At 38.0% G+C, this 24,861-nt stretch overlaps 12 protein-coding genes across 12 annotated transcripts; 6 read left to right on the plus strand and 6 right to left on the minus strand.

Annotated features, from left to right (window-relative positions):
* Positions 1–761: 761 nt before the first annotated feature.
* On the minus strand, positions 762–3,427 carry BDF20DRAFT_984278 (uncharacterized protein). The gene is made up of 6 exons (XM_053085172.1): positions 2,647–3,427; positions 2,440–2,575; positions 2,260–2,376; positions 1,672–2,196; positions 1,387–1,620; positions 762–1,324 (listed from the first exon to the last, which is right to left on the minus strand). Exons 1-6 carry the CDS (start codon positions 3,213–3,215, stop codon positions 821–823), a joined length of 2,085 nt encoding a protein of 694 aa, XP_052940910.1. The 5' UTR covers positions 3,216–3,427; the 3' UTR covers positions 762–820.
* A 244-nt stretch (positions 3,428–3,671) lies between these two features.
* BDF20DRAFT_909402 (phytoene dehydrogenase) lies at positions 3,672–5,555 on the minus strand (the record flags this gene model as incomplete). The annotated part of the gene is made up of 2 exons (XM_053083580.1): positions 3,672–4,827; positions 4,954–5,555. 2 exons carry the CDS (start codon positions 5,553–5,555, stop codon positions 3,672–3,674), a joined length of 1,758 nt encoding a protein of 585 aa, XP_052940911.1.
* Positions 5,556–6,399: 844 nt separating this feature from the next.
* Positions 6,400–8,355, plus strand: BDF20DRAFT_920592 (Lycopene beta-cyclase; the record flags this gene model as incomplete). Its single annotated transcript, XM_053084660.1, has 3 exons — positions 6,400–6,798; positions 6,883–8,254; positions 8,282–8,355. 3 exons carry the CDS (start codon positions 6,400–6,402, stop codon positions 8,353–8,355), a joined length of 1,845 nt encoding a protein of 614 aa, XP_052940912.1.
* A 1,174-nt stretch (positions 8,356–9,529) lies between these two features.
* Positions 9,530–10,377, minus strand: BDF20DRAFT_845716 (uncharacterized protein). Its single transcript, XM_053079701.1, has 2 exons — positions 10,244–10,377; positions 9,530–10,173 (listed from the first exon to the last, which is right to left on the minus strand). Exons 1-2 carry the CDS (start codon positions 10,321–10,323, stop codon positions 9,576–9,578), a joined length of 678 nt encoding a protein of 225 aa, XP_052940913.1. The 5' UTR covers positions 10,324–10,377; the 3' UTR covers positions 9,530–9,575.
* A 505-nt stretch (positions 10,378–10,882) lies between these two features.
* BDF20DRAFT_909405 (Scd6-like Sm domain-containing protein) lies at positions 10,883–12,750 on the plus strand (the record flags this gene model as incomplete). Its single annotated transcript, XM_053083581.1, has 4 exons — positions 10,883–10,918; positions 11,037–11,118; positions 11,233–11,411; positions 11,491–12,750. 4 exons carry the CDS (start codon positions 10,883–10,885, stop codon positions 12,748–12,750), a joined length of 1,557 nt encoding a protein of 518 aa, XP_052940914.1.
* Positions 12,751–13,113: 363 nt separating this feature from the next.
* Positions 13,114–15,173, plus strand: BDF20DRAFT_845721 (permease family-domain-containing protein). Its single transcript, XM_053079702.1, has 2 exons — positions 13,114–13,434; positions 13,656–15,173. The coding sequence occupies exons 1-2, from the start codon at positions 13,245–13,247 to the stop codon at positions 14,975–14,977; spliced, it is 1,512 nt and encodes a 503-aa protein (XP_052940915.1). The 5' UTR covers positions 13,114–13,244; the 3' UTR covers positions 14,978–15,173.
* Positions 15,174–15,696: 523 nt separating this feature from the next.
* On the plus strand, positions 15,697–16,173 carry BDF20DRAFT_811974 (Got1/Sft2-like family-domain-containing protein; the record flags this gene model as incomplete). Its single annotated transcript, XM_053076742.1, has 2 exons — positions 15,697–15,766; positions 15,872–16,173. 2 exons carry the CDS (start codon positions 15,697–15,699, stop codon positions 16,171–16,173), a joined length of 372 nt encoding a protein of 123 aa, XP_052940916.1.
* Positions 16,174–16,662: 489 nt separating this feature from the next.
* Positions 16,663–17,421, minus strand: BDF20DRAFT_909408 (uncharacterized protein; the record flags this gene model as incomplete). Its single annotated transcript, XM_053083582.1, has 1 exon — positions 16,663–17,421. One exon carries the CDS (start codon positions 17,419–17,421, stop codon positions 16,663–16,665), a length of 759 nt encoding a protein of 252 aa, XP_052940917.1.
* Positions 17,422–17,699: 278 nt separating this feature from the next.
* On the minus strand, positions 17,700–19,358 carry BDF20DRAFT_845725 (uncharacterized protein). The gene is made up of 2 exons (XM_053079703.1): positions 18,370–19,358; positions 17,700–18,304 (listed from the first exon to the last, which is right to left on the minus strand). Exons 1-2 carry the CDS (start codon positions 19,180–19,182, stop codon positions 18,152–18,154), a joined length of 966 nt encoding a protein of 321 aa, XP_052940918.1. The 5' UTR covers positions 19,183–19,358; the 3' UTR covers positions 17,700–18,151.
* Position 19,359: 1 nt separating this feature from the next.
* On the minus strand, positions 19,360–21,152 carry BDF20DRAFT_845729 (glycoside hydrolase superfamily). Its single transcript, XM_053079704.1, has 2 exons — positions 20,066–21,152; positions 19,360–19,997 (listed from the first exon to the last, which is right to left on the minus strand). Exons 1-2 carry the CDS (start codon positions 21,129–21,131, stop codon positions 19,495–19,497), a joined length of 1,569 nt encoding a protein of 522 aa, XP_052940919.1. The 5' UTR covers positions 21,132–21,152; the 3' UTR covers positions 19,360–19,494.
* A 566-nt stretch (positions 21,153–21,718) lies between these two features.
* Positions 21,719–22,348, plus strand: BDF20DRAFT_54921 (uncharacterized protein). Its single transcript, XM_053075723.1, has 2 exons — positions 21,719–22,060; positions 22,196–22,348. The coding sequence occupies exons 1-2, from the start codon at positions 21,763–21,765 to the stop codon at positions 22,234–22,236; spliced, it is 339 nt and encodes a 112-aa protein (XP_052940920.1). The 5' UTR covers positions 21,719–21,762; the 3' UTR covers positions 22,237–22,348.
* On the plus strand, positions 21,908–24,078 carry BDF20DRAFT_845752 (glycoside hydrolase superfamily). The gene is made up of 9 exons (XM_053079705.1): positions 21,908–22,060; positions 22,196–22,357; positions 22,421–22,469; positions 22,588–22,739; positions 22,820–23,053; positions 23,116–23,461; positions 23,549–23,588; positions 23,665–23,708; positions 23,811–24,078. The coding sequence occupies exons 2-9, from the start codon at positions 22,305–22,307 to the stop codon at positions 23,823–23,825; spliced, it is 933 nt and encodes a 310-aa protein (XP_052940921.1). The 5' UTR covers positions 21,908–22,060; positions 22,196–22,304; the 3' UTR covers positions 23,826–24,078.
* The last annotated feature ends 783 nt before the right edge of the window (positions 24,079–24,861 follow it).

Here is a 24,861-nt window from a genome sequence, read left to right on the forward strand (position 1 = left end):
CCTCACTTTTTAATATTTCTATATCTTTAATTTTTATTGTTGAATAAATCGTACCTGAATTTAAACAAAAAAAAAAAAAAAAAAAAAAAAAAAAAACCCTCCCCTTATCAATCCAGGAATCACAATAAAGCACTTGAATTTTGAACAAACCCCCCTCCCCCTTATATATTCTGTCGTCTATCATCACTTTTGAGTTCAATATCTAGATTGATTGATACGCTGAAGGCGCCTCCATACAAAATAAATTTGCAAAGAAAAAAGCGTTAGTACTGTATATTGCCTTCATGTCTAATTATACTTTGTATTTTTAAATTCTATTTAAGTCTAATACAACCCATTCATATTACATACATTTATTATACAAAGATCAATCTGAGCATCTGAATTGAAAGAAAAAAAATATTCGTAATTTCAATAATCTCAGATTCATCGAGCTATTTACATAGCAATAAGTATAAGTGATGCGTCGTAATTGCCTCATCCAGATCACTGTTTTTAAGCTTAACAGGGAAACTATTATGATAAAGAGTTCTTTATAAAATATCTGTATCCTTTGTTCACTAACTTTCAGTCTCCTTCCGGTTGTTGATGTCAATTATTGTATGTTGGTATGCAATTGTAATGTATTTTTATATACAGCTCATCAACAGGCATACATAAACAGATGATGGTAGAGTGGTCACCAATCTCTATTATTTCCGTTCAAGGCCAACTTGGGAAAAGCAGAGATCAATTATCTGCAAGTGCTACCAGAGACGGTTTGCCGTATCAAAAGGTATTATTTATTATAATGAGCAGAATTAATGAATACAAATAATAATTATGCAGAAACGATAAAAGTAGAAGATTTATTATTATTATTAGACGAACTGGCTGATGCGACATTTGTAATTGTGATTGTATTAACAGTGATAGAAGAGTCATCGGTATCGATGGCATCGGGTTGCCGTTCATGTTGTGATGTAGGTGCTGCTGCTGCTGCTACTGCTGCTGGTGCAGTGACGATTTTGTTTGTATGCGGCGCTTTCGTTAATGAGGAGGAGGTATGCAATTTTTGTAGTACATGGTTTACAGGTGTATTATTCAAAGCAGAAGCTGTTGTCGATGTAGATGACGATGACAATGATGAAGAAGTTGAAATTGTAGTATTCGATTCTGCAAATCCATCTACCCTTCGTATGGGTTCACGTCCTGCTGTCGACGCTTCAACGTCTGCATATGCCTGCTTTTCAAGCCGATTTTGTGCTTCTACTTTCTTAAGTATGTTTGTGGTGCAGACTGCCACTATATCGTTCTGCAAATTTGCCAGATCCTCATCTAAAGGCTACAATAATCGAAAGTGTGAGATGCTAAAAACCGAAAAAAAGGATACCGATCGAGTCTTACCGGAATATTGATATCAAGAAAGGTCAAACTATGATTCAATTTGATTGATATGGACAAAGCTAAAATACCCGCCATCTCAATGGGATTTTTTGATAAATCGAGTCTAGACAGCGTTGTGTTTTCGGGCAATGCTTCAGCAAGTGCAATGGCCGAAGTAGAATCCAAATTAGTTTCTGATAAGTTTAAATCCTGTAGAGATCTGTTTTGCGCTAAGGCCGTCTTTAAAGCCAATAACTAAGGATAAAAGGAGAACAACATCAATTTCATCAATCAATCTATTTTAACCGTCGCGATTTCTCGTATGAGTGACTTTACACCTTCATCTGTTCCTTCACCTAGTGGATTCTTTGATAAGTCAAGTTCTTCTAAACAAGCATTATCTGCTATTGCTTCAGAGAGGACGGATAGACCCTTGAATGTGATTTTACAGCGAGACAACTTTAAGCTTCGTAATTCCTTATTATGCCGTAACTTTGAAGCAAACGGAGCCATCATAGCTTCAATTACACTGCCTGAAAGATCCAACTCTTTAAGACCCTTGAAATTATCCTTATTGGCAATGAGATTGGCTATCCAGCTATATTGGACAAATACAAAATGATGATCCTGTACTGAAAGATATTGCAATGATTTGGCATTATAAACTGCTTCTGAGAGGACTGCATACGTTTCTTGCGGTAATTTCAAAATGCACATGTTTAAAGCTAATACTGACAATGAAGTGGCGTGTTTCAATCCCTGTCCAAGATATTCCATCCCTCTCTTGTCAATTGGACACTGTGAAAGATCTAAATCTTCTATCGTTTTTGACTGAATTATTATCATAGTTAAGTCGAAAGCTTTTCGATTGATTATTCATACAATAAATCATACCTCCTTGATGAATATTGCAATAAACTTCAAGCCTTTTGATTTGAAATTATTCTTCGAAAGGTTCAATTTCTTAATAGTATTACTAACTAATAAGCTACATAATATACTATGTAAAGACTTTTAAATTGCCGGATCAGTCAAAGAATAACTAATGACTCTCAAAATTTTCAGCTTCATTACCTCGGCACTCAGTCCACAGCTGGATAGATTTAAACATGTCAATCCAAAGTTCAATAATAAGACATCAGATATTGGTCCAGTTTGTCCTCGTGTAATTAGTTGTCTAGACAAATCTATTATGGGTAACTCTTCTGTTCTTCAGAGATTGTAAGGTTTATCGACTATCAAACGAAAGAACTTAAATCAAACAAAATGCTAATTACTCACCGGCTTGCTTTCAAAATGTTGCGAAACCGATCAATGCAACTTTCCTCTTGCTGTATGCAAGCTTGTTCGTAGTAGGTTGCTAATTCAGTTGCTTTTAACACTTGGGTGCCTTTCGCTTTTGTTTTGCTGGATACTGGCATATGTTTCTTCTTCTTGTTACCAGGGGCAATGATGGTATTTCTATTAGTATCATCTTTTTCGACGTTATCTTTATCTTCTTCAATATCTGTATCTATTGTTGCTGGTATATCATTATAATCAGTTGAAGAAAAGGTATGTTCGGTCACAAGCTGACTGACTGAAAATGATACTCTTTTCAGTTTTTGCTTCGGTATTAATGATGGGCTACTGCTATTGCTGTCTCTTTCATTGTCATCGTTACGTCCAAAAGAATTGGGGTTTATCTTTTTCTGTAATCGGGTTAACCACGAATGTGTCTGTGGTCTTGAAGAATCTGGCAACGTCGCTGTTACCCCTGTTGAGGTATAGTATATGCTATTTACTTCTGGCTTATATTTTAGTATGCTTCTGGGTCTGCTAATTTTACTATCATCTTCGCAGCTGCTCATCTCCTTTAATTAGTGTAAGTGATTCTAGGCGAAGTGAAGAGTTTCCTGATGCTTGAAGTCTAAATTCAAAAATTCCAAAGGGAAGAAAGCCCGCCAAAATCATTTTGTTACGCAGGAATATATCGTATTTTAAAAGTTAGATTAAAGGCATGTGATCCATTGTCCAAGTATTGACTTGCTGCACTTTTAAGGCGGTAGATGTCACATATTTATTGATCAGCAACTGACTTTTTAATCTAGCATCTACCAGAGCGATAGGATTACATAAATTTATAGGAAGGTAAGCTTAGCTGTATCAGTAAACTAAGCAAAAATAAGATATACATTGCTCATGAAATTTAATTTTTTATTGCTAAAATTACGGTGAACTGTATATGTGCAGTGATGACGATATTATATGACTATAATGGAGCTGTTAGAGATATAAAAAAGAATATGTTTAAATATTGCGCTTGCTTAGGCCTCTTCCTTTTGTACTTGGAAAACGCGAGGAAGTAGGTTGTTTATGAAAGATGCAGGTGTCAATCCGGTTGCTTCATTCTGAGGAAATAGGAAAAAGAACAAAAACATAACAATAAATATACCAACACAGTATTGAGCCCATTCGATTTGATCAGTTGTCTTAGCAAATTCGGGTGCGTAAACTTTACGATCATCTTCGATCTTTCGAGGTAAAGGTTTCTTGCCAAAACCCTTACATACTTGATCATTCGTAAGCTTACTGCCAGCGAGGACAATAGGTACACCAGTTCCTGGATGGGTACTAGCTCCAACAAAGTACAGGTTATCATATCTACCGGTGGAATCCTTTGTGCTGGGGCGGAACCAAAGAACTTGCATAACATCATGAGATAAACCAAGAATAGAGCCTCTCCATAAATTGAACTTCTTTTGCCATATACTGGGATCGTTAACAATTTCATTTTCGATTAAATCAGCAAAGTTGCTCATACCAAGTCGACGTTGAATGACTTCCAAAACCATTTGACGAGCGCGTTTCACAAGCTCCGGATAATTTTCATCATGTACATCACCAGTCTTATTCCTCATGTGGCCAATAGGAACCAAAACAATAACAGAGTCCTTATTTGGTGGAGCGGCAGAAGGATCAATACGCGAAGGTACATTGACATAGAAAGAAGGTTCAGAAGGAAGGCTGTAATCTTTGAAGATTTCATCGAAACTCTCTTTGTAAGCTTCGGCAAGAAAAATATTATGGACATCTAACTTGTCGACTTTTTCGGAAAGGGACCAGTAGAAAGAGATCGATGAAGAAGTCAACTTCTTGGCAGCTAAAGTATTCTTTGTCCAAGAGCAAGGTGGAAGCAGTTTGTGATAAGCATACACGAGATCAGCATTACAGACAACAGCATCGGCATGGATCACGTCACCATTTTCTAATGTAATACCAGTTACTTTTTTACTTGAATCGTCAGTGTTTATTTTAGCGACAGGTGCGTTGTAGATAAATTTAGCCCCATATTTCTTCGTGGCAATAGCTTCTAATTTCTGAACTACCATATTAAAGCCACCACGAGGATACCAAATGCCTTCGGCAAATTCTGTATACTGTAGTAGACTATAAACAGCAGGTGCATCATAAGGAGACATACTGTAATTTGAAACAAAAAAGGTTGATTAAGTGTTAAATATTAAAGTTGTAAATATTGGAATAAATATACATGGAAACAGATTAACACCTATTGCACTTTTGTCCCCTTCTTTGAATCGAACCTACCCCATATACATTGTTTGGAAAGTAAATGCCATACGCATTTTCTTTGTTTGGAAGTATTGAGAAGCGCGGTCATAAATTTTGTTGAATAAGTGCAGTTTGAAGATTTCTGGAGCATATTTGATACGAATCATATCCCAAATTGATTCAAAGTTGCGTTTAATAGCAATCATAGTACCGTTTTCATAGTGTATATGCGTTTCTTTTAAGAAATCTAAAAACCGGCCAAACCCTAGAGGGCCTTCTACACGATCCAATTCATCTTTCATACGAGTTAAATCAGACGAGAGGTGGATAGAGTCGCCATCATCAAAATGCACCTTATAGTTGTTTTCACATCTCAGTAGTTCAATATGATCTTCAACACGTTCGTCTAAATCGGCAAATGTGTCTTCAAATAGTTTAGGCATTAAGTAAAGAGAAGGACCTTGATCAAAACGGTGCCCATTATGATGAATGAGAGAACATCGTCCACCACCAAAATCGTTTTTTTCTACCACAGTGACTTTAAAACCTTCTCGCGCAAGACGAGCAGCAGTAGCTGTTCCGCCGGCTCCAGCGCCAATAACGATAATATGCTTTTGTTGACGATCGCTGTTAGGCATTGTTTTTATGAGAGTTATTGAGCAAGTTGGGAATGTGAAAAAGAGATGATAGAGAGATATAAGAAATGGAAGAATAGCAGAATACGCATTGCTTAATGGATTTATATACTCCTAATTACTGAAATAAAGCTTATAATTGAATTGTCAAAAAAAGTCGGACACATACTATGTGTTACTGTCAAAACGTTCGAAAAAAGCAGCATCATAATGTGTTTTCAGGAGGTGTTGCAAAGAATAGTGTAAAGGTCGATTTTCCAGCAAATCGAAACACCGAGAAAATCTAAAGCGCCCATCACGATTTTGAAGGGAAAAATGAAGAAGGAGCAAGCTCTAAGGAGATAGTTAGCTCCACTAGCTTCCGGACTTATTTTCATTTCTTTGTTGTTACAGGTTTTATGCAAATTTCTTTGTTCTATCTGATCTGGCCATCAAGGTGTAACATAGAAAAGGCACAGATCAACTTAAAAAGGTTTCCTTGCTAATTTTTTGCTCCTAGCGGTATAAGAAGAACAAAGAAATTAAAATAGGTCTTGTTAGAAAATTAGGCTTTTTTGGAAACTCTAAAATGAATCTAAACCTTTTGCTCAGTCGTGAAAGGAAAGGTAGAAGAAAGCTCACTTTCATTATTCATTTTTAATGGCGTTTCTATGGGATAGTTTTCTGTACATAGGAAGTCTGCAAGAGTGAAGTGGTCGTTTTCGTAAAATATAAATAAAATCAACGATTTTAGTTATCTTCCGTTTTATCATCATCATCTTTCTATCATATTCTTAATATCTCTTATACATCTCTATCTTACTTTCAATCACAGCATAGAACACAAAAAGATATCTTAGATTAAAAGATGCTTACATACATGGAAGTACACCTTTACTATACCCTACCAGTTCTGGGGTTATTACTATGGCTACTGAAGCCGTTCCATTCAACCGAAGACAATCTCAAATATAAGTTCCTGACGTTAGTGGCTTTCTCTACTGCTTCTCTTTGGGACAACTACATTGTCTATCATCGTGCGTGGTCGTATTGCCCATCATGCGTCACAGCTGTTATAGGATATGTACCTCTAGAGGAGTACATGTTTTTTATCATCATGACCTTAATGACAGTAGCTTTCACCAATCTCGTTATGCGATGGCATTTGCACAGCTTTTTCATCAAGCCAGATACACCTCTTATTCAAAGTTTAATGATTCGTTTAATTCCAATTGCTGGTCTGTTGGCTATTTCCTATAAAGCTTGGGTAAGATAGTTAGCGCATTTTTATATCGTGCCATTGAGAGCAGTGATAGTAACTAGTAGAGTTTTTATTACCCCCATCCATTAGATTACGGCTGTACCTGGTAAATCGCTCTTCTATGGTTCATGCATCTTATGGTATGCTTGCCCTGTCCTTGCTTTACTTTGGTTTGGTGCTGGTGAATACATGTTAAGAAGACCTATAGCTGTACTTACTTCCATCATTGTTCCTACTGTCTTTTTATGTTGGGTCGATACTGTTGCTATTGGGGCTGGAACTTGGGACATTTCATTGCGTACAAGTACTGGAAAGATGGTTCTTCCCCACTTGCCAGTTGAAGAATTCATGTTCTTCCTTCTCATCAATACTGTTCTTGTTTTTGCTACTTGTGCTATTGATCGTACTCAAGCCATCATCCACCTTTACAAAGTGGATCGTTATCAACATCAGCATCGGGATCAAGTATCAGAAAAAAGAACTTCCAAAGCCTTTTTCCAACAAATATCAGAAATGACAAAAGCGTTCTGCCTTCTGGACCAAATGCTCAACAGTGGTGCTACTCAAGACTTAGCCGTCAGTTGGAATATTCTTCGTGATGCCTCTAAATCCTTCTATACTGCTTCTGCTGTTTTCCCTTGTCATATCCGTCAAGATCTGGGCATCCTTTATGGTTTCTGTCGCGCTACGGATGACCTATGCGATAACGAAGATGTTCCTGTCGAAGATCGTGAACAGCAATTGAAAGTGACTAAACAGTTTGTCAAAGATCTCTTCAGTCAGAAGACCAACGATGCAAGCGCTATTGATTGGGAAACTTATTGTGCTCAATTACCTCCTAGTTGCATTTCTGCCTTCAAATCATTTACGCGTCTTCGTCATATGTTGGAAACGGATGCTATTGAAGAACTGTTGGAAGGTTATGATTGGGATTTGAGTCGTCGCCCAGTGACAACTGAAGAAGATTTGCGTCGTTATTCTGCCTGTGTAGCGAGCACTGTTGGTGAAATGTGCACGCGTATTATTCTTTGGCATTCTGATCAAAAAATAGATAACAAGGAGTTCAAGTGGACTTTGGAACGTGCTCGTGATATGGGCTTGGTGCTTCAATACACAAATATTGCGCGTGATATAGTGACAGATAGTCAAGAATTAGGCCGCTGTTACCTGCCAACTGACTGGCTAAGCAAGGATGAATTGAACCTCATTCAAGTCGGGAAGGCTCGTAAGTTGAGTGAGAAACGTTTATTGGAGCTATGTCATAATTTAGTAGACAAAGCAAGCAAATTGAAAGTACAGGCCAGCAGAGGTATTGTCAAATTACCAAATAATTGTAAAGGGGGGGTTCGTGCTGCCTGTAATGTGTATGCTGCTATTGGAACTGCTCTCAAAGAACAAAAGTCTCGTTATCCTACTCGTGCTCATATCAAAAAAATGGACCGCGCAAAGATTGCTCTTTTAAGTGTATATGATCTATATTCCTCTAAAGTAACAAAATCAATAACTAACAGCGATCATTCCAAAATGCGACAAGGCAAAATTCGAAGCTTTATCGTTGATTAATTTATAAGCTCATATCTCTTTTCGTATTTCATTGAATTTTTTGTAACTATTAATAAAGCATACCCCAGTTTCAACTATGTGAAATATCTGTTCTCCCTACAATCTAAATTAAGATATACCATTCATCATGTAAAGACAATCTTTCTTGATCTATCTAAGTTTCAAATAATGTTACCAACATCTCGCGCGGCAAACAAGTTTGAAATATTCCACCAAAACAGATATTAATCGCTTTTCGTAATATCGTTGATATATTATAGATTATCTTTTAGTCTACTTGAGCCCTTCTTTGGTTTTCTCGCTTTCAAACATTTCTCCTTTCTTGATTGTAGAGTGGCATTAGAAAACCAAAGATGGAGTTCCTTACCTCTGATAAAATATTCTCCGAAGCAGAAGAACTCGCAGATAAATTCATATGCAGCGCACAAGACACAGCTATCTCGCTCCTATCGTTGGATAGACAAAGCAATCAAAAAGTAAAAGATGAGTTTTACGATAACATCAAGCAATGGGCAAGGGATTTTGAATCAAAGGTGGATGACTTTTGTTCCTTCAGAAAACAGTTATCTATAACATTGTCCGAGTATCAGCGACGAAGGATGGACAATGTAATTATCTCTGACACTGAGGATGATGATGAAGATTATGTATACTCAATGATTGACCAGCGATTTGAATGGCTTCTCTGTACTTTGAACAATATTCGGATTTTTGACCTTGCGCCTAAAGAATCTGATACGATTGATGTAACAGAAGAGGAGCGGATAATTGATTTCAGTGCAGATATTGAAGTTAAAGATTCCTTGGAGGAAATGTACGCATGCTATAACAAAGTTATTGTAGATCTCCGTCGTTTCATACAGGCTCTACAGGAAATAAACTATAATATGGATGAGAACCGCCCCGAATGGACCAAAGAATGGGTAGTGTCCCAAGATGAGGAGCTTGACCTTCCATATGAACAAAAAGCATATATGATTTACGAAACCGTTAAAAATGGACTTCAAGAGATTTTAGTGGAACATGGAGATTAATTCGTAATTATCACTATCAATGCTAAAAAATTGTAAATATATAATAAAATCAAAGTTGTTATCACTTCTGTCATATTTCTCTCTCTCGGGGGAAGGCTGAAATATTGCTGTAAACCTTAAGGTAATCCACATTCATGTATGACAGATTTAAAATGCGTTTATTTTAGTCAAGACATGACATAATAACTACTTTGTCAATAAATCAAGTTTAGCTAAAAAATCATCTGTTTTGGTGAAAGTATTTGGATAAGGTATATCAGGAATTTCTTTGCCTAGAAATTTACATAACTCCTCCCAGCCGTCATCTGTTCTCATGATATGTAAATGTTCAACAGGTATAACCTTCTTTAGTTCGACTAAGTGATCTTGATACACCTGTTTTATCCTTTCTTCTTCACTTCTATTGTCTCCTGCTTCCTTTTGATCATTGAAATAGCCATTCAAAATAACTGCCTTCATTAATTGATGAAAGGTATTTTTATGATCATTGCTCACGGAAGATGCGTTGTTATGTTGTTGAATTTTTTCCTTGATCCTGGGTAAAATGTCCTTGACAGATTCATACCATTCATCTGGCTCTTTCTCAATGATAATGACTTTGGCTGTGGTAGGATAACGAAAAAGTAATTCTTTGTAAAAGTAAGAGGCAGGCCAGTCTACAGCAGCATCGAATCCGTCATATAAATTGTCCCAGTCAGCTTCCTCTCTATTCGTATGAACTTTATAGAAAGCTTCACAATTTTCTGGATGTTGATGCAGATGATTAATGTCGTGGCAGTTATAGCTGAATAGAAAGAAATTCTTGTCAGTAAGTATTCCATAATTCATCGTTAGCGACGATATTATTTGCTTACCCTAAAATGTCGAGCGCCTTTTGGAGATTTTTGGACTCTGGGGACAAAAATGAAGCACTTATAACTTGAAGAGGTGACATATTTTTAAAAATCCAATATAGAATCGCAAGTAAAAAAAAAAAAAAAAAAGAAAATTGTCATACTACCATAGAGCTTGCATTATATATTATTTGGCCCTTTTTTCAAATCAGTGTAATAATTATATCATAATGTTGCTGCAGTAAAAAGGTTATCATTCTGGCACGCTCTATTCTTCAAAAGGAAACACTCGTTTAGCATATACGTACTTACTCAAAATTGTAATATTTCTAATAAAACAACCAAATTTATCAGAAAATATCTGTGCGAGATTCAAACGTCTTTAAAGAATGCGAAGCATGCAAAAGACTGCATTGATAGAGGAACATAGGACGTGAGTGCGCATAAATCGAGTATCATGCATTTCTATTGCTTATGTAAGCGAGGGTTTTTTTTCTCTGGGTGACGTGGAAGGAGGCAGAAAAATAGGCGCACGCACACAGCAAAAGCAAACTCGGAAAATAAGTTTTTTAATTTTTTCCCTCCCTTCTTTTCTCGTTTGGAATCAGCCATCGTCAATCGTTTTTTGTTGAAAAGACAGCATTTTAACAAGTTACAACTATGGCAGGAGAAAACTATATAGGCTCCAAAATTTCGGTAAGCCTCGAACAACCACAGCTGTTGAAAGAATCAGACAGGCTGCGCACGTCACATTGATCCAGGAACTTCAAGGAAACAATTACTAACGTTTCTATTTACTTTCGCCTTTAAACAGCTCATCAGCTTGAGTGATATTCGTTATGTTGGTATTCTACATAGTATCAATGCACAGGACTCTACCGTTGGTTTAAAGCAAGGTAATTCATTGCCATTTCCGAGAGATTCATGAATTTGAATATATCAACGCGTGCGTTAGTGGTCATTAGCAGACTGACATAAGTTGTATTTTACGTTTTTTCTATAACCTCTAGTACGCTCTTATGGTACAGAAGGTCGTCGTGGTAAACCAGAAGAGGAAATTCTTCCTTCTGATAATGTTTTCGATTATGTTGTGTTCCGTGGAAAGGATATCAAGGATCTTCAAGTATTTGAACCCCCACCACCTCCACCTGCTCAGCCTCCTACTTTACCTCAAGATCCTGCGATAATGGTAAGTTGGCTGCTATCTTAACCCTATTCTGTATGTTGTACAATTGTTGTTCATCGTCTCGTTATGGATTGCATTGTAGAGTATGAGTGGATATCCACCTATGAATCCTTACATGAACAACCCTCCTATGTACATGCAACCACCCCAACCTCCATCGCAACAACAACCTCCCTCAGCCACCGGCCTGCCTGGTTCTCAACCAGCAGCAGCAGCTACTACGACACCAGTGGGTAATGCAGGTTTGAACAACCAAAATTACTGGCAACCCCCCACAACAGGTTTTGGTATGGAACAGCAACAATCCTCTTTTGATAACTTGGGCAGCAATGACAACAACAAGATGCCGGAAGCAAAGATTTCTGCTGGTGGTGATAAAGATAATGCTGCAGTAGCGGAAAAGGATCCTTTGGATGAGTTGAAGGCTGAATTGGAAGCTTCTGATGCTTTACAACCGAACAGTATTAATGAAGCAGCAATTGAGCGGTTGGCAAAGAAAGTGAGCGAAATGGGTTCCAACGACGACTTTGTTGTGTCAAATGAATTGTTGAATAACAACGCTTTGTCGAATGACAATGCCAACAATGTGGTTTCTAAGGGTGAAAAGACATCTTTGGCAACTAGTGACGAGGACCAACAATACCAACAACAGCAGCACAGACAGCATCAAAACCGACGCCAACAATTTAACCAATATTACAACAATAACAGTAACCAACAGAATCAACGTAATAACAATTACCATAGACGTTACAACAATAACAATAATCAAATGAAGAAGACCGAATTGGTCATCCCTAACTCAGAATTTGATTTTGAAGCTGCTAATGCTAAGTTTGATAAAAATGAAGTGATCAAAAAGGATATCCTTGGTGACGTGGGTGAAACGAATGAGGCTCAGGCAGCTACTTCCGAGGATCAACCGGAACACGACGACAAAGAGGGCGACATTGAGATTCCCAAGCCTGATGATTTTTACGATAAATCTTCCAGCTTCTTTGATAATATTTCTTGTGAATCCAAGGAGCGTAGTGAGCAACAACAGCAACAACAGCAGGAACAAGAAGGAGCCATACCTCAACGTCGCAGCCGTTATCACGAAGAACGCAAATTGAACATGGAAACATTTGGTCAAGCTACAGTGGACAATTCAAGATATCGTCATAATAATTATAATAGAACTAACAACCGCGGTGGATATCGCCCTAATAACAACCGTGGTGGATACAACCGTCAATATAACAACCGTAATAATAACAATAGCTACGGTTACAACAATAACAGGAGAGGCTTCCAGCAACAACAGCAAAACCAGATTCAACAACAGTCTGATGCCTTATAAAGAACATTTGGCAGTCATTCCTTCTTTCCGAAAACTTTGAACCTTTTTTCCCTGGTGTGCTTTCTCCTAAATTTGCACAGTCTCTCTTTACACGATCAAATATGAAATAAATATCTTTTCCTTTCTCCCCATTTAAGAACAGGTGCAATATCATTGGGTGCATTTGAGCAACATCCATTGGTTTTTTTTTTTTTGCACGAAAAATTTTCTTGCAATCTTTATCATTGGCTCAACAAACTGAAAGAGGTTCGTCGGGTTTTCACCAAAATTGTACATTTTCGAATGAGAGCCCATTTTATTCCTATAAAGCCTAGTTTAGTATTGGCCCTGTCTCTTTTCCGTTTTCTCTTTCTCCTTTTCTCTTCTTTTTTCTCTTTTTTCTTTTTCTTTCCTGCATAGTTTGGTACAAGCAGCAGGATTCTTTTTGGTTTTTTTTACACAATTAAAACAGAAAAAGAACTCTTTATTAATTCAATACCAAAGACAAACGAAAAATGAATCCTGCTATCACCAATTCAACTACTCCTTACGAGGAAAAGCACATACCCAATGCTTTTGACCCTACTTTGCTTGAAACCTATACTTCGGAATCGTCAAGTAGACGAGATTTGGCTACCAGTCACAAGCTATTCTCTAAGGAGACCTTCTTAAATTACTTCCCCAAGTACAAATTGAAGCGATCAGGTATATATCGTCTATATCAATTTAAAGGAGGGTGGTGGTAGCGGTGGTGGTAGCGGACGGGAGGACCGGGCATCATCGCTCTGGATCAAAAAATTCCCAAAAATGAAAAAATTTTCCCTTTATCTTTCTGAGTGCAATGTGGCAGAAGGAAACCCTATTTGTTTGCGGGCTTTCATTCAACATCGTTATCTCATCCTTTTCATTTTCCTTTCCGTAAACAGGTGTTATCTATATTGATGAAAGGCCGCCTGTATTCCAATGTGCCCTGATGGGTATTCAGCATGTTTTGGCTATGTTTGGGTCCACTGTACTTGCTCCCCTTTTGATGGGCTTTGACACCAATACTGCTTTATTTTTCTCTGGCGTTGGTACCATCATTTTCTATATCTTTACGGGTGGCAGAGTTCCGTCTTATGTGGGGTCATCCTTTGGTTTCATTGGTGTGGTTGTTTCCGCTACAGGCTATTCCTACACACCTGGTGCTGGTTTTAATCCTCGTACCGATGTGGCAGCGGGTGGTGTGCTGGTGTGCGGACTTGTCTACGGTGCCATTGGTATTATTATTTTTTTCGCAGGTCATGCATGGATTGAATATGTGATGCCTCCTGTCGTAACAGGCAGTGTTGTTATGACGATCGGTATTCACTTGTCTACTTCTGCCTTTCAAAATGCTACCCGAACCTCCTTTGACGGTTGGATGGCGTTCACTACCATTATGTTGATCGCCCTTGTCAGTATTTACGCTCCTGGTATGTTGAAACGTATCCCTATCTTAGTAGGCATGGTCATCGGGTATTTGATCTACTTCGGTGTTGGTTATTCGGGTCATGGTCCAGCCATCGATTACACTGAAGTGTACAATGCCTCTTGGTTCGCTGCTCCCACTTTTGTCAAGCCTAAATTCGAAGGTCAAGCTATCAGTATCATTGTTCCTGTTTGTGTGGTGTTGTTGGCAGAGAATTTGGGTCATATCAAGGCAGTAGGTGCAATGGCGCAGCAACCTTTAGATAAGTATCTAGCAAGAGCAGTCTTGGGTGATGCAGTCGCTTCGATTGTTTCTGCCGCAGGAGGTGGACCTGGTACCACCACCTACTCTGAAAACATTGGTGTGATGGCTGTCACTCAAATCTTCTCCACTCTGATCTTCTTGGTGGCTGCCATCATTGCTATCATTTTGGGATTTATTCAAAAGTTTGGGGCAGCCATACACACAATTCCTCAAGGCGTTTTTGGTGGTTTGTCGATCGTTTTGTTCGGTCTCATTACTGTCTCTGGAGCAAGAATTTGGGTTGAAAATGAAGTAGATTTCAAGGATTCCAGAAACATGCTGGTGGCAGGTATTCCGGTCGTTATAGGTGCTGCTATGCAGAATACTTTACAGTGGGGTAATTTCCAATTGGATGGTATTGGCTTGCCTACCTATGTTGCTATTTTGTTATACCAGATTTTACGTGGTTGGGGTAGCATCAAAAAGCTCTTTGCTCGTAAGAAGAAGCAAGATGCTTTAAGTATTGATTCCCAACGAAGTGCTACTTTTGTTTAAGCGTGTATTTTCCCTTTTTCTTATTGTAAATCATCATTGTAATATTTAATCTTTTTAACGTAATTTTTCTGTAATAATACTATTCTTTATTCAGTAATTTTTGTAAATGTTTTACTTCATCTTAAAAGGGCTCTCATTATCATTGTTTGCTCCTTTTGTATGGCAGGAATGTATTTTTTTTTTTTTTTTGTGCACACCAATAAACATTGTTTGAAATTGCTGCATCAAATTATTGACCCTTTTGTTCCTTTAGGCACAACTTAGCTCTACTTTTTGCATGTGTGTGTGTGTTTGACGTTACAAAAAAGAAAGAAGAAAAGTATTATGTCTTTGAAACAATTATCAGTGTCAATTTGCTGATAAGAGGAAGCGCTATGGGCTTTTTTTTAACCAAACGAGCGATATGTCAAAAGATCTAGTTCTGTTTAAAGTAGGATGTTTTTACGATTTTATTGTCTCCATATCAAAAAGAAGCAAAGGTCATTGTTTTGCATGAGAGCGCGAATAAAGAGAGTCATTGTTCTTTTTTTTTTTTTTTTTTTTTTTTTTTTACATTCAGGTCACTTCTGAATAAATTTAGAAAAGAAGATATGAGTTCCATTTTATCCTTCTTTCTGTTTTCACTGACAGCTCTCACTTTCGATTACAACTCTTTCTGTCGAACGCAGCAAAAAAGACAGTTATAGACTAACAGACTAAACAGTACACTATAACATAGTATGAAGTTCGGTTTCTTTTCAGGCGATTTCAGCGATCAAGGTTTGGCTGATGATGGCAGCTGGAAATTCTGTGGTCTCAGCCGATCTCAACGTATGCTTGCCTTCGGTTGCTGTTTTGTCGCAGGCGCTATACTGTCTATTATCTCTTCAATCATCTTGATCACTGGTAACGTAGCTCCATTTGCCATCCTTTACAGCTGTGGCAACATTATCTCTCTCTTCAGTTTAACATTTATTATCGGTATCACAAAACAATTCAAAACGATGTTTGCACCCGTGCGGTTCTGGGCTACAGTCGTCTACATTATTCTATTGATTCTGACATTGGCATTGTCCATCTGGCTACATAATTTTCCTCTATCGTTGGTTTTGGTCATTGTACAATTTGGTGCATTGATATGGTATTCGGCAAGCTACATACCCTACGGACGTGAATTGATCCGACGTTTCTTCGGCAGTTGTATTACTTCTATCTAAGAGTAAAAACGCTTTACTATTTTTTGGCAGCGTCATATTTTACCACACTTTATTTCATAGAGGTCGAACCTCGAAAAACACATATCACAAAACCCTATAGCATCAACTCGATTGTTCTAATACCTCATTATTCGCTGATGAGTTCATTGCGTTCATGAGTGCACTTTGTAAAGTAATAAAAGAAAGAATGAATGTAAACCACCTTGTAGAGAATGGTGTGCAATGTCTATGACTTTTTATCATTTATAAAAAACCTGTGATATCTGAGACCCCTAGCACGACAAAGATTAGAATTGTGCAAAAAAAACAAAACACAACATGACATTCAAAAGAAATACTGAGGTAATTACGAGTAAAATATTGAATGACTTTATAGTTTTATTTTGAGTTTTTCATTAAGGAAATGCATGCTAAAAGGTATCATCTGGAACAACGAATGCTTGTATAAATGTGTAAATTGATTGGTAGTATACATTAAAAGTAAATGATTTAACACTTGATTTTGGTAGAAAGTACAGAATAATCACTATTATCAAGCAACGGTGAATACTTGTAACAGGCCGCAGCATGGTTCACATCCTTCTGTTTCTTGTGGGCTGGAGAAGAAGGTGCGAAGCTTTTCGCTGAGAAAGCAAGAAGAGCTTGAGCATTGTCTTGAAGCTGGATACTATCTGGTTGGCCTATTAATGTTGAGTTGTTATCATTAGGAATCCAAATAAAATGCGTCTTGCCATGGCGCGAAGTAGCCAATCTCAAGGTGCCCTCGATATGAACATCGACTTTTCTACCCGCCTTCATATGCTTCGGTCTATTCGCTCTCCTTGATTGGGACTTGTGGATATCATATAAATCAACATTGAGTGATGGGTCTTCTTCAACGACTACATCATTATCTTGCTGGGACTTTTTCTTTTGCTTCGGATTTGAGTGAAGTGACTGTACAGTTCGAAAAGAAGGCTGCAACTCTGTCGCATTTTTTTCAACCATTTGAGAATAGAGTTGCTGAGGACCTTGTTCTTGCTGATGATCGTCAATCTTGAGGTCAGTTTTCTGCAAAAGCTCCCATGTACCCACTTTGGAAGGAACAGTCATCTTGCCAAGATGGTTAGAACCAGAAGAGGTCAATGTAGGGAACTCATTCGAGTTGTCAAACCATTCAACATAGAACTTGTTGGGAGCGCTGTCAGTTTTCGTAGCCATTTCCTCGGCGAAACTGATAGGAAAATCTTGCTGGAAGGATACAGTCATAATGTTGAGATTAATTTTTATTTTGCTAATCACTGGAAGAAAAGGGAATCTGTTTTTGTCCTTGCTAGCTCCTTTTTATATAGAATTTGTAAAACGACTTGGACTCACTACTGCGGTTAAGGTAACCGCAGCTGCTCCAATCCTCTTTAAAGTTGCATAAATGGCCCCTTTTCTAAAGTCAGATCTCATTTGATTTTGATTGGAACACAGTACCTGTCTTTTCCACTCTGCACTCAGAGTTACTCTGTACGAACGCTTATTTCAAACGCATTCCTGTTACAGACAAAAGCGCTATAAGTAACCTTATTCAATGGCAATTGCTGCGGAGCGAGCTTTATTTCTAAGCTGCGGCGACCAACCCCCTTTTATTTTCCATAACTAAAGAGGAAGCGGCAAATCACAACTAACCAAGCATGACTAAATCACATTGGTAGCTCCTCTGGCTTTTCAGCGTATAGTCCAGTCCTTTTATTAGCGCTCTTCAGCCTCCTTATTGCCCTAACAAATCTTTGATTTTTGTATACCACAAGATACCTCGATACCAGCACTTTCCTAAAACTTTTACATCCACTCGTTTACTCATACTCAATGCGTGCTTTTGTTAGTTAACAAAATTTTATAGAAATATATACCATCATTTAAAGCGAGTCATTTACAAGTGATAATAAAATGGTCTACTAACATAGGGAAAAATTTTAAATTTCAAATTTATATACATAACTATCCCATGCTATTGAATTGTACAGTTGGTCTTGGTATCATATTGATGATGATGTACACTGGATTTGAATTGTGCAAAAGCCGACTTTTTCTTTCCTCCGTGCTGTAGTGCAGTTTCTTCGGCTAGGCCAACTTTCATATGGTATATAAGGTATGCTTGTGCCTATGGTAAGGAACAAATACTTGTCAATATACTCGCACATCAACAGATTCGAAATTGAATATTACCTTAATCCACGCTTCTTCAACTTCCGGTAAATACTCTCTTCCTAATCGAGTTCTTAGAGCATGAAGCACAGCAGGTACCACTAATGGCAGGTCTTTTGGATCTGTATGATAAAAATAATGTCTTGCTCCCAGTTCCCTTATCTTTTGTAGAAACGTGTCATGATATTCAGCACTGCTTTCAATATCATTCACATAGAGAAGCGAATTAGGCAACGATGTTGATGAACAGTTCTTCTGTTTATCTGCTGCTGCAGTGTTAGTGACTAATTCGGCGAAATTGGATGCGGTATTTTTCTGACGTTTCAGCGCATTTAATTCACGCAAGGACATGATGTTCTTTGAATTCATTGCTGGACACATATTGGACAGAGTTTTGTCGTTGTCATTGTTGTCTTTTTTAATGTACGCACTACCGATACTGCAAAAGTGTTCAGAATCACTTGAACGTCGAGTGTTTTTTTTGGAATCGCAAACGACACTAGGAGCTCTGGTAATAAAGGAAATCATACCAGCTAAGGCTTTGGCTTGCTGGAATATATTTGGGAACAATTCTCGCAAAGACGGCTTTACCTGAAAGAGCGCATCATAGAACTCTAATGAAAATGCATGCACCGGGGATATATTTGGATCATCTGTTTCTAGCCGCGTTTCTGCTATACGTTCCCATGTGTACCGGACAATGTCAATCTGCGGTTGTGTAGGTGGGGTTCCGCTGGGTTCAATAAATAGTGTTGTCAAGTTGGGTGATGGCGATGGCGATGTTGCCGTAATGGGAGATGGGTTTGGGGGTTTGGTTGCAAGGTCGTAATACATGGTCGTTGTTAAATAGTAACACACAACCTTAAGCGTTGAATTATAGTTACGCTACCAAATTTAAGCTTTTTAAAAGAAAAGATTCTGCAGTTGCAAAACTAAATTAGTTTCAAGTTTTAAAAAGAATTTTGGGCTTTTTCTACCTTTTTAATTTATAATCTTTCAAGTTTCGATCCAACTTCATTGGCTTATCCGAAATGAAAGCGAAAAATACAAAATTTATGCCGACAACGAGCACGGGTTTCAAAACAATTGGATAAAACATCCGGTTCTTTATTTGTTCCGGGGATATAGTGCGTCATAAACTGATGCCTAAGGAAAACCCGGGGAATTCAAAGGACAGGTAAAATTACGAAGATTTACATCCTTTGGAGCAAAGCCTTGTTCCCAAGCCAATAAGTAATCCCAGTGGGGATTGACGTGATCTTCCGTTTTGTAAGTCCAGTAGAACCAACCAATACTCGCTTCGTAAGCATCCATTTGCTTTTCCATAAACTGGAGTAGAAATTGTTTATAGCCCGTAGAAAACAAGGGCCAATTGTTGGCATCCTTGCAATTGCAAGTAGGACAAATCGGTGCAGGTTTCGGAGCACCTGGCTCTTGAAGCGTACCGTCATAACGTGCCCCTTGCCCCACGCCGTTCAAATATTTGGCACAATCATTAATGGCCACGGAGAATTCACCTACCATCGTTGGACCTGTTTTCACGTGGGATTCACCGAGTTCTTTCTTCCATGCCCAGCAAGGAAATTCAAGTTGCTTCTCCCATGGCATGGCAACTAAATCGTTATTGAAAACAATATACAAATGTGTTTCTATAAAGAAGCAGATTTTTATGTTAGGAAGAGGGATGCGAGTGAAATGAAGCTCTTCCGTCCTTTACCTAGAACCACCCTTTCATAATTTTGATTGAAAAAACCATGCCAAAACTTGAGAGGATAGAAAGCATCATGATACGTTAATAAAGGTCCACCACCCAATCCCAGAATACTACGGATAGCGCTATAACTCTTTCGGTACCAGCCTTCAACCGCGTTATTTGGTATCCTGAACATAGCAGGTTCGTTCAAAACGCCAAATAAAGTCACTACGTTCGCCCATTCTGGTTTATTGAAGAATTGAATCATTTCTGTCGCAATTTGAAGCGTTCTGTCTGCATTTTTGTCACCATCAGGACCATTCAGAAAGGAGACACTGCCTGCTTTACCAGAGTGATTCCAGCCGTTTTGAGAACCCGGGGCCGTGTGCAGCTCCACCATCACGCGCAGCCCATATTTTCGTGCCCATTGAATACCTCGAAGAAGGTAATCCCAAGACAGGTGGGCAACATAAGGCTCTTCGTGTGTCACATTAATAGCCCAATGGCCCACAGGAATTCGGACGTGATTGAACCCCATCTGTGCTATTTTTTGGAAATCCTCTTCTGTAATGAATGTCTCATAATGATGTTGCAGTTGTCGTTTGGCTTCCTCTGGCCCCAAGACTTTACACAGCGTCCATTCATCGACAATAGGTTCGGACATATAGGGGATTTTTTGTTCAAAAATTTTTGGTGTAATGAAGGGCTCAAGGACAAGCCAGCCGCCCAAATTGACACCTCGGATATGATGGTGTGTATTGTATTTGAATTTTTCATTCAAGGGTGGGGTAAACGGATTCGCTTGTGCCGTGTCGTTATATGGATTTTGGTTCATATTGTCTGGTATATCTAGAGCGGGCAAGGTTGAGTTTGGGCTGGTGCTATTGGTGCTTTTGTTGTCGACATTCATTTGACTCGAATGGTTTCCCGAAGCAAGAGTGAGCATGACAATGGGGATAATGACAGCGGCTGATACGACAGCCATCAAGCAGCCTAGAACTAAGCCTACTTTCTGACCTTTCCCTCGATAGGGTGGGGTTAAATTCACTGCAGTGGATGTCGTTGCGGGATGTGTTGCATAGTTCTTCATGTTGGGTGCAGTGTTAGTGAGAGTGCTATCCATATTACGCTTGTCTTCCAACAACGGTAGAAACAGATTTCGCCCTATGGATGATGAAAGTGACGACGATGCTGTAGACTCAACTGATGCTATTTGTTCTTTCTCTGAAGACATATCTATACCAAGCATTAAAAAAAGAAACTTTCTTAAAAAAGTAGGAATAGTATACAGTAATGGGTATTCATATGTTACCATCCATCAAGCTAACTTTTGACTTTGCCGGGCAATTTTTTTGTTATAAAAGCAAGAGAAAAAGCGGCTAATACTTAAAGTAGTATTCTATTTGGAGTCAAATATTGTTCAAGTCTGTTAAAAGACGAGGGATGTTTCAAAGAATTGAGAATATGTGCGTTAACTTCTTTGAAATTTTCTGTTTGTTTATAAAATTCAATGTTCTATCTATAGTTTTACTCTGTAAACTTCATTTGTTCAAAGTTTGTTTAAATCGCCTTGTTGAGTTATTCAATCGATTTGGATTATGTGATAACGTGATATCTTTGTTAATTCTTTTGATATTCATCTAATTTGCCTCCTCACCTTTTTTTTTTCTAGCTTTTCGCCAACTGACAGAATCCTTTTTGTTACCTTCTTTTGTAATATTATGCAGCTGAAATTGTTCACTATGGTGTCAAATAGCAGTAGTAGAAGTATACCAAAAATAACACTACTACTAGTGCTAACAGTGCTTATGCTATGTAATTGCTGGCACGTTTTAGCACAAGAGCCTCAAGTAGTGCTTCAAGCGCAACAACAACAGCAACAGCAACATCGACATCATAATAACAATTTGAACATAAAGTACATGCTTGATCACCATGACAAGCTGAATCATTCAGAGGCACATGTCAAAAAGTTCAAAGGAGAAACTCTGGCTTACGTTACTCCTTGGAATAGTAGAGGTATATGGTATATCATAAGACACACGCGCTTAGCAGTATTTGGCAGTTGCCCGGCATGAGTCAGCTTTCTCTTTTTTACCAGCCTTCTTTTTTTCTTCTCCCAATGTCTCTCTTCCCTCATTTATTGGTAAATAGGATACGATATTGTGAAAGAGTTTAAAGGAAAGTTTGACTAGTAGCGTATTGTTTCAAACAAAGTATTTGCGTTAACAGCATATTAGTGCCAGCATTATGTTGAAACTGAATGATTTATCCTATTGTTAGTGTATCTCCAGTGTGGTTCTACATTGAAAGAAGGTAAAACCATACTAGAGCTGGTTTACACGGTCCTGCAGTGAAATAATCAATATTTACCGGTAGAGCTTCAATGCAATTTGATATACTTGGTGAACATGATGTTGACCAGGGTGTAAGCAAAAAAAAAAAAAAAAAAAAAAAAAAAAAAAAAAAAAAAAAAAAAAACCAACAAAAATTAGCCCGTATCCAAATAAAACAAAGTTCACCACCGGTGTCAATTATAAATATAGTGGATGAAGGAAACCCGAGATCAAGTAAAAAGCAAAGGAAAAATCCTCCCTAGATTTCAGTGCCGTGGTTGGACGAGCGAGGATCTGCAGACGTTCATATCAAGTAAAGCAGAGTCATTTGCGTTAGCGTCAATGATTCATCAACAAGTCCAGTAAAGTGATGGGTTGATTATTGGTTCAACATAGGTCTTCTTATTCACGTAATTATTCTTTCCTTTTCCTTCCCATGCAGGAAGCACAAATTTGATGGAGTAGTTATTGAATGTGGATTTCCAGCATTTTTTCCACTATTACTTTCAAGACTATCTCAATTACTGCACCACCATGGGCAACAATTGATTGTAGTACTTCCGGCTATTATGACAGAAGAGCATAAGAAATATATGCAACCAGATTTCCTCCATGCTATGGCGCAATATGTAGATAGATTTAGTCTAATGTCTTACGATTTTTCGAGTCATAATCCGTAAGTCTTCTTATATCGAAGTGTACAGAGACAATTACACTTTTATTAATTCTGCTCTTTAGAAACGGAGGTCCATCTGCACCTATTGAATGGATTATGGATAACACTGAATTTATCACATCCTTGCTAGGGACTGAAAATAAGCACAAATTATTGGTTGGCCTCAATATGTACGCCATGTCGTATTTGCAAACCCGTGCTCCAGAAGCTCTGGTACTTAGAACAGTTGTAGAACACTTATCTGAAAGACAAGGACACCGTTCCAATGACGAAGACGTTCATCATCATCACCATTTGCTTACCGATGACGAAGACTTGAACTGGGATAAGGAATCTCAAGAGGCATGGTTTATTGACATGGACGAAGGAGGTAGCAGACGAGGTACTGTTTGGTTACCTACTTTGCGCGTAAGTATATGTCTTCTTGAACGTGGCAGCACTATAAACAATATACAAAAGAATTACTTCGACTGACTAAGTAAGTAATTTCATTAGTCAATCAAAAACCGAGTACGTTTTGCTGAGGATTATGGGGGTAGGTTGCAGCTAAGTATGTGAGTATTAAGTCCATAAAAAGAGAGATTAATGCGTCATTACTGTCCTTCACATAGTTGGACTTGCTTTATGGGAAGTAGGTCAGGGTCTTGACTATTTTGTGAGTATAGCTTGTGTATTGATACATACTGTGGATACATACGTGCTTACAATATCATTCAATATCACCGGTTCGTGGTGTTCTTTTTTTTTTTTTTAATAGTATAATTTGTTCTAGCCTCCATTTTAAATGGTTGCATGTTGATCAAAATACTACAAAATGATTTTCAAAAAGTTATATGTCAATCGCTTGTATAATTGCCATAAAGCTTGAAGATAAATAAATACTCAAATCAAATCAACGGAACAACAGTTCCAAATATTGAATATTCAGTTGTATCATATGTTTGCTTATCATCGAGGCAATTTGTAATTATAATGTTTTTAAAACACCCCTTAGCCTATTTTGACATTAAAGAGATACACTGAACTGCTCGATAGCTGGATACATATATTTTCTCGCTTTTTTTTTTCATGCTATAATTTCTGAGGATCCGTGGAACTATCCTTAGTTTTCATCAGATGGTGTTTTCAAAGCATCGATAAAGCACTCATTTCAGTAAACTTTGATTTCTTTTCACTTTTTCCATTACACTATTAACCACGCTATAAATCTTCGAAAGGTATTCCACCAGTTTTGACAGTAACATTATGCTGGATCAATAAGATACCAAACTCTACTCATTCGTTTATCGTGAACATCATTTAATGCTAAAGGGTAGCCTAATAATGCTCTTGTACCTACTGGCGAAAACCTCGCAGTCTGGTTTACCCAGACCAGCAACATATTGATTATTGAAGAACTTTTGAAGCCTCTATTACTCAATAGATGCAGTAAAGAGCTGCATCTTTTATACCTCTATCCTATAGAGCACCGATGCAGAATGATCTATGGTATGCAATAATGAACTATTAGAGGGTTCCTTGCTACTGAGGGTAATTTTTACTGTCTGAAACAAAGAGCACGAAAAGCATATACACGCGTTATTACCAGGAAATGACAGTTTGACTATCAAGGGTCAAGGGGTTGAAACAAAAAATTTGCCTCCAGCCTTGCCCTTCTCGTAATCATAATTTGTTTCAGAAGCAGCTCTTCCCAGCACAAAAAAAGAATTAAATTCAATCAGAGTGGGACAGTGTGATGGCCGCACGGACTTCTTCTTCTGAGTAATAAAATCCGTCAGGCACAACACAAATTAGGCTAGTATTGGATA

The sequence above is a fragment of the Mycotypha africana genome (assembly GCF_025528875.1).
Source record: "Mycotypha africana strain NRRL 2978 chromosome Unknown BDF20scaffold_1, whole genome shotgun sequence".
NCBI lineage: Eukaryota > Fungi > Mucoromycota > Mucoromycetes > Mucorales > Mycotyphaceae > Mycotypha > Mycotypha africana.

Bases quoted from the DNA above. Each gene is read 5' to 3' on its own strand.
- BDF20DRAFT_984278 (XM_053085172.1), bottom strand. From the start codon at position 3,215: ATGAGCAGCTGCGAAGATGATAGTAAAATTAGCAGACCCAGAAGCATA. The intron at 1,621-1,671 runs GTTAAAATAGAT...TTTTATCCTTAG, and splicing joins TCATACGAGAAATCGCGACG to TTATTGGCTTTAAAGACGGC. The intron at 1,325-1,386 runs GTAAGACTCGAT...CGATTATTGTAG, and splicing joins TTCTTGATATCAATATTCCG to CCTTTAGATGAGGATCTGGC.
- BDF20DRAFT_845716 (XM_053079701.1), bottom strand. From the start codon at position 10,323: ATGTCACCTCTTCAAGTTATAAGTGCTTCATTTTTGTCCCCAGAGTCC. The intron at 10,174-10,243 runs GTAAGCAAATAA...CTTTCTATTCAG, and splicing joins AAGGCGCTCGACATTTTAGG to CTATAACTGCCACGACATTA.
- BDF20DRAFT_845721 (XM_053079702.1), top strand. From the start codon at position 13,245: ATGAATCCTGCTATCACCAATTCAACTACTCCTTACGAGGAAAAGCAC. The intron at 13,435-13,655 runs GTATATATCGTC...TTCCGTAAACAG, and splicing joins GTACAAATTGAAGCGATCAG to GTGTTATCTATATTGATGAA.
- BDF20DRAFT_845725 (XM_053079703.1), bottom strand. From the start codon at position 19,182: ATGTATTACGACCTTGCAACCAAACCCCCAAACCCATCTCCCATTACG. The intron at 18,305-18,369 runs GTAATATTCAAT...TCCTTACCATAG, and splicing joins TTGAAGAAGCGTGGATTAAG to GCACAAGCATACCTTATATA.
- BDF20DRAFT_845729 (XM_053079704.1), bottom strand. From the start codon at position 21,131: ATGAAGAACTATGCAACACATCCCGCAACGACATCCACTGCAGTGAAT. The intron at 19,998-20,065 runs GTAAAGGACGGA...GCTTCTTTATAG, and splicing joins TTATGAAAGGGTGGTTCTAG to AAACACATTTGTATATTGTT.
- BDF20DRAFT_54921 (XM_053075723.1), top strand. From the start codon at position 21,763: ATGCAGCTGAAATTGTTCACTATGGTGTCAAATAGCAGTAGTAGAAGT. The intron at 22,061-22,195 runs GTATATGGTATA...ATTGGTAAATAG, and splicing joins TACTCCTTGGAATAGTAGAG to GATACGATATTGTGAAAGAG.
- BDF20DRAFT_845752 (XM_053079705.1), top strand. From the start codon at position 22,305: ATGATTTATCCTATTGTTAGTGTATCTCCAGTGTGGTTCTACATTGAA. The intron at 22,358-22,420 runs GTAAAACCATAC...ATTTACCGGTAG, and splicing joins TGGTTCTACATTGAAAGAAG to AGCTTCAATGCAATTTGATA. The intron at 22,470-22,587 runs GTAAGCAAAAAA...TTATAAATATAG, and splicing joins AACATGATGTTGACCAGGGT to TGGATGAAGGAAACCCGAGA.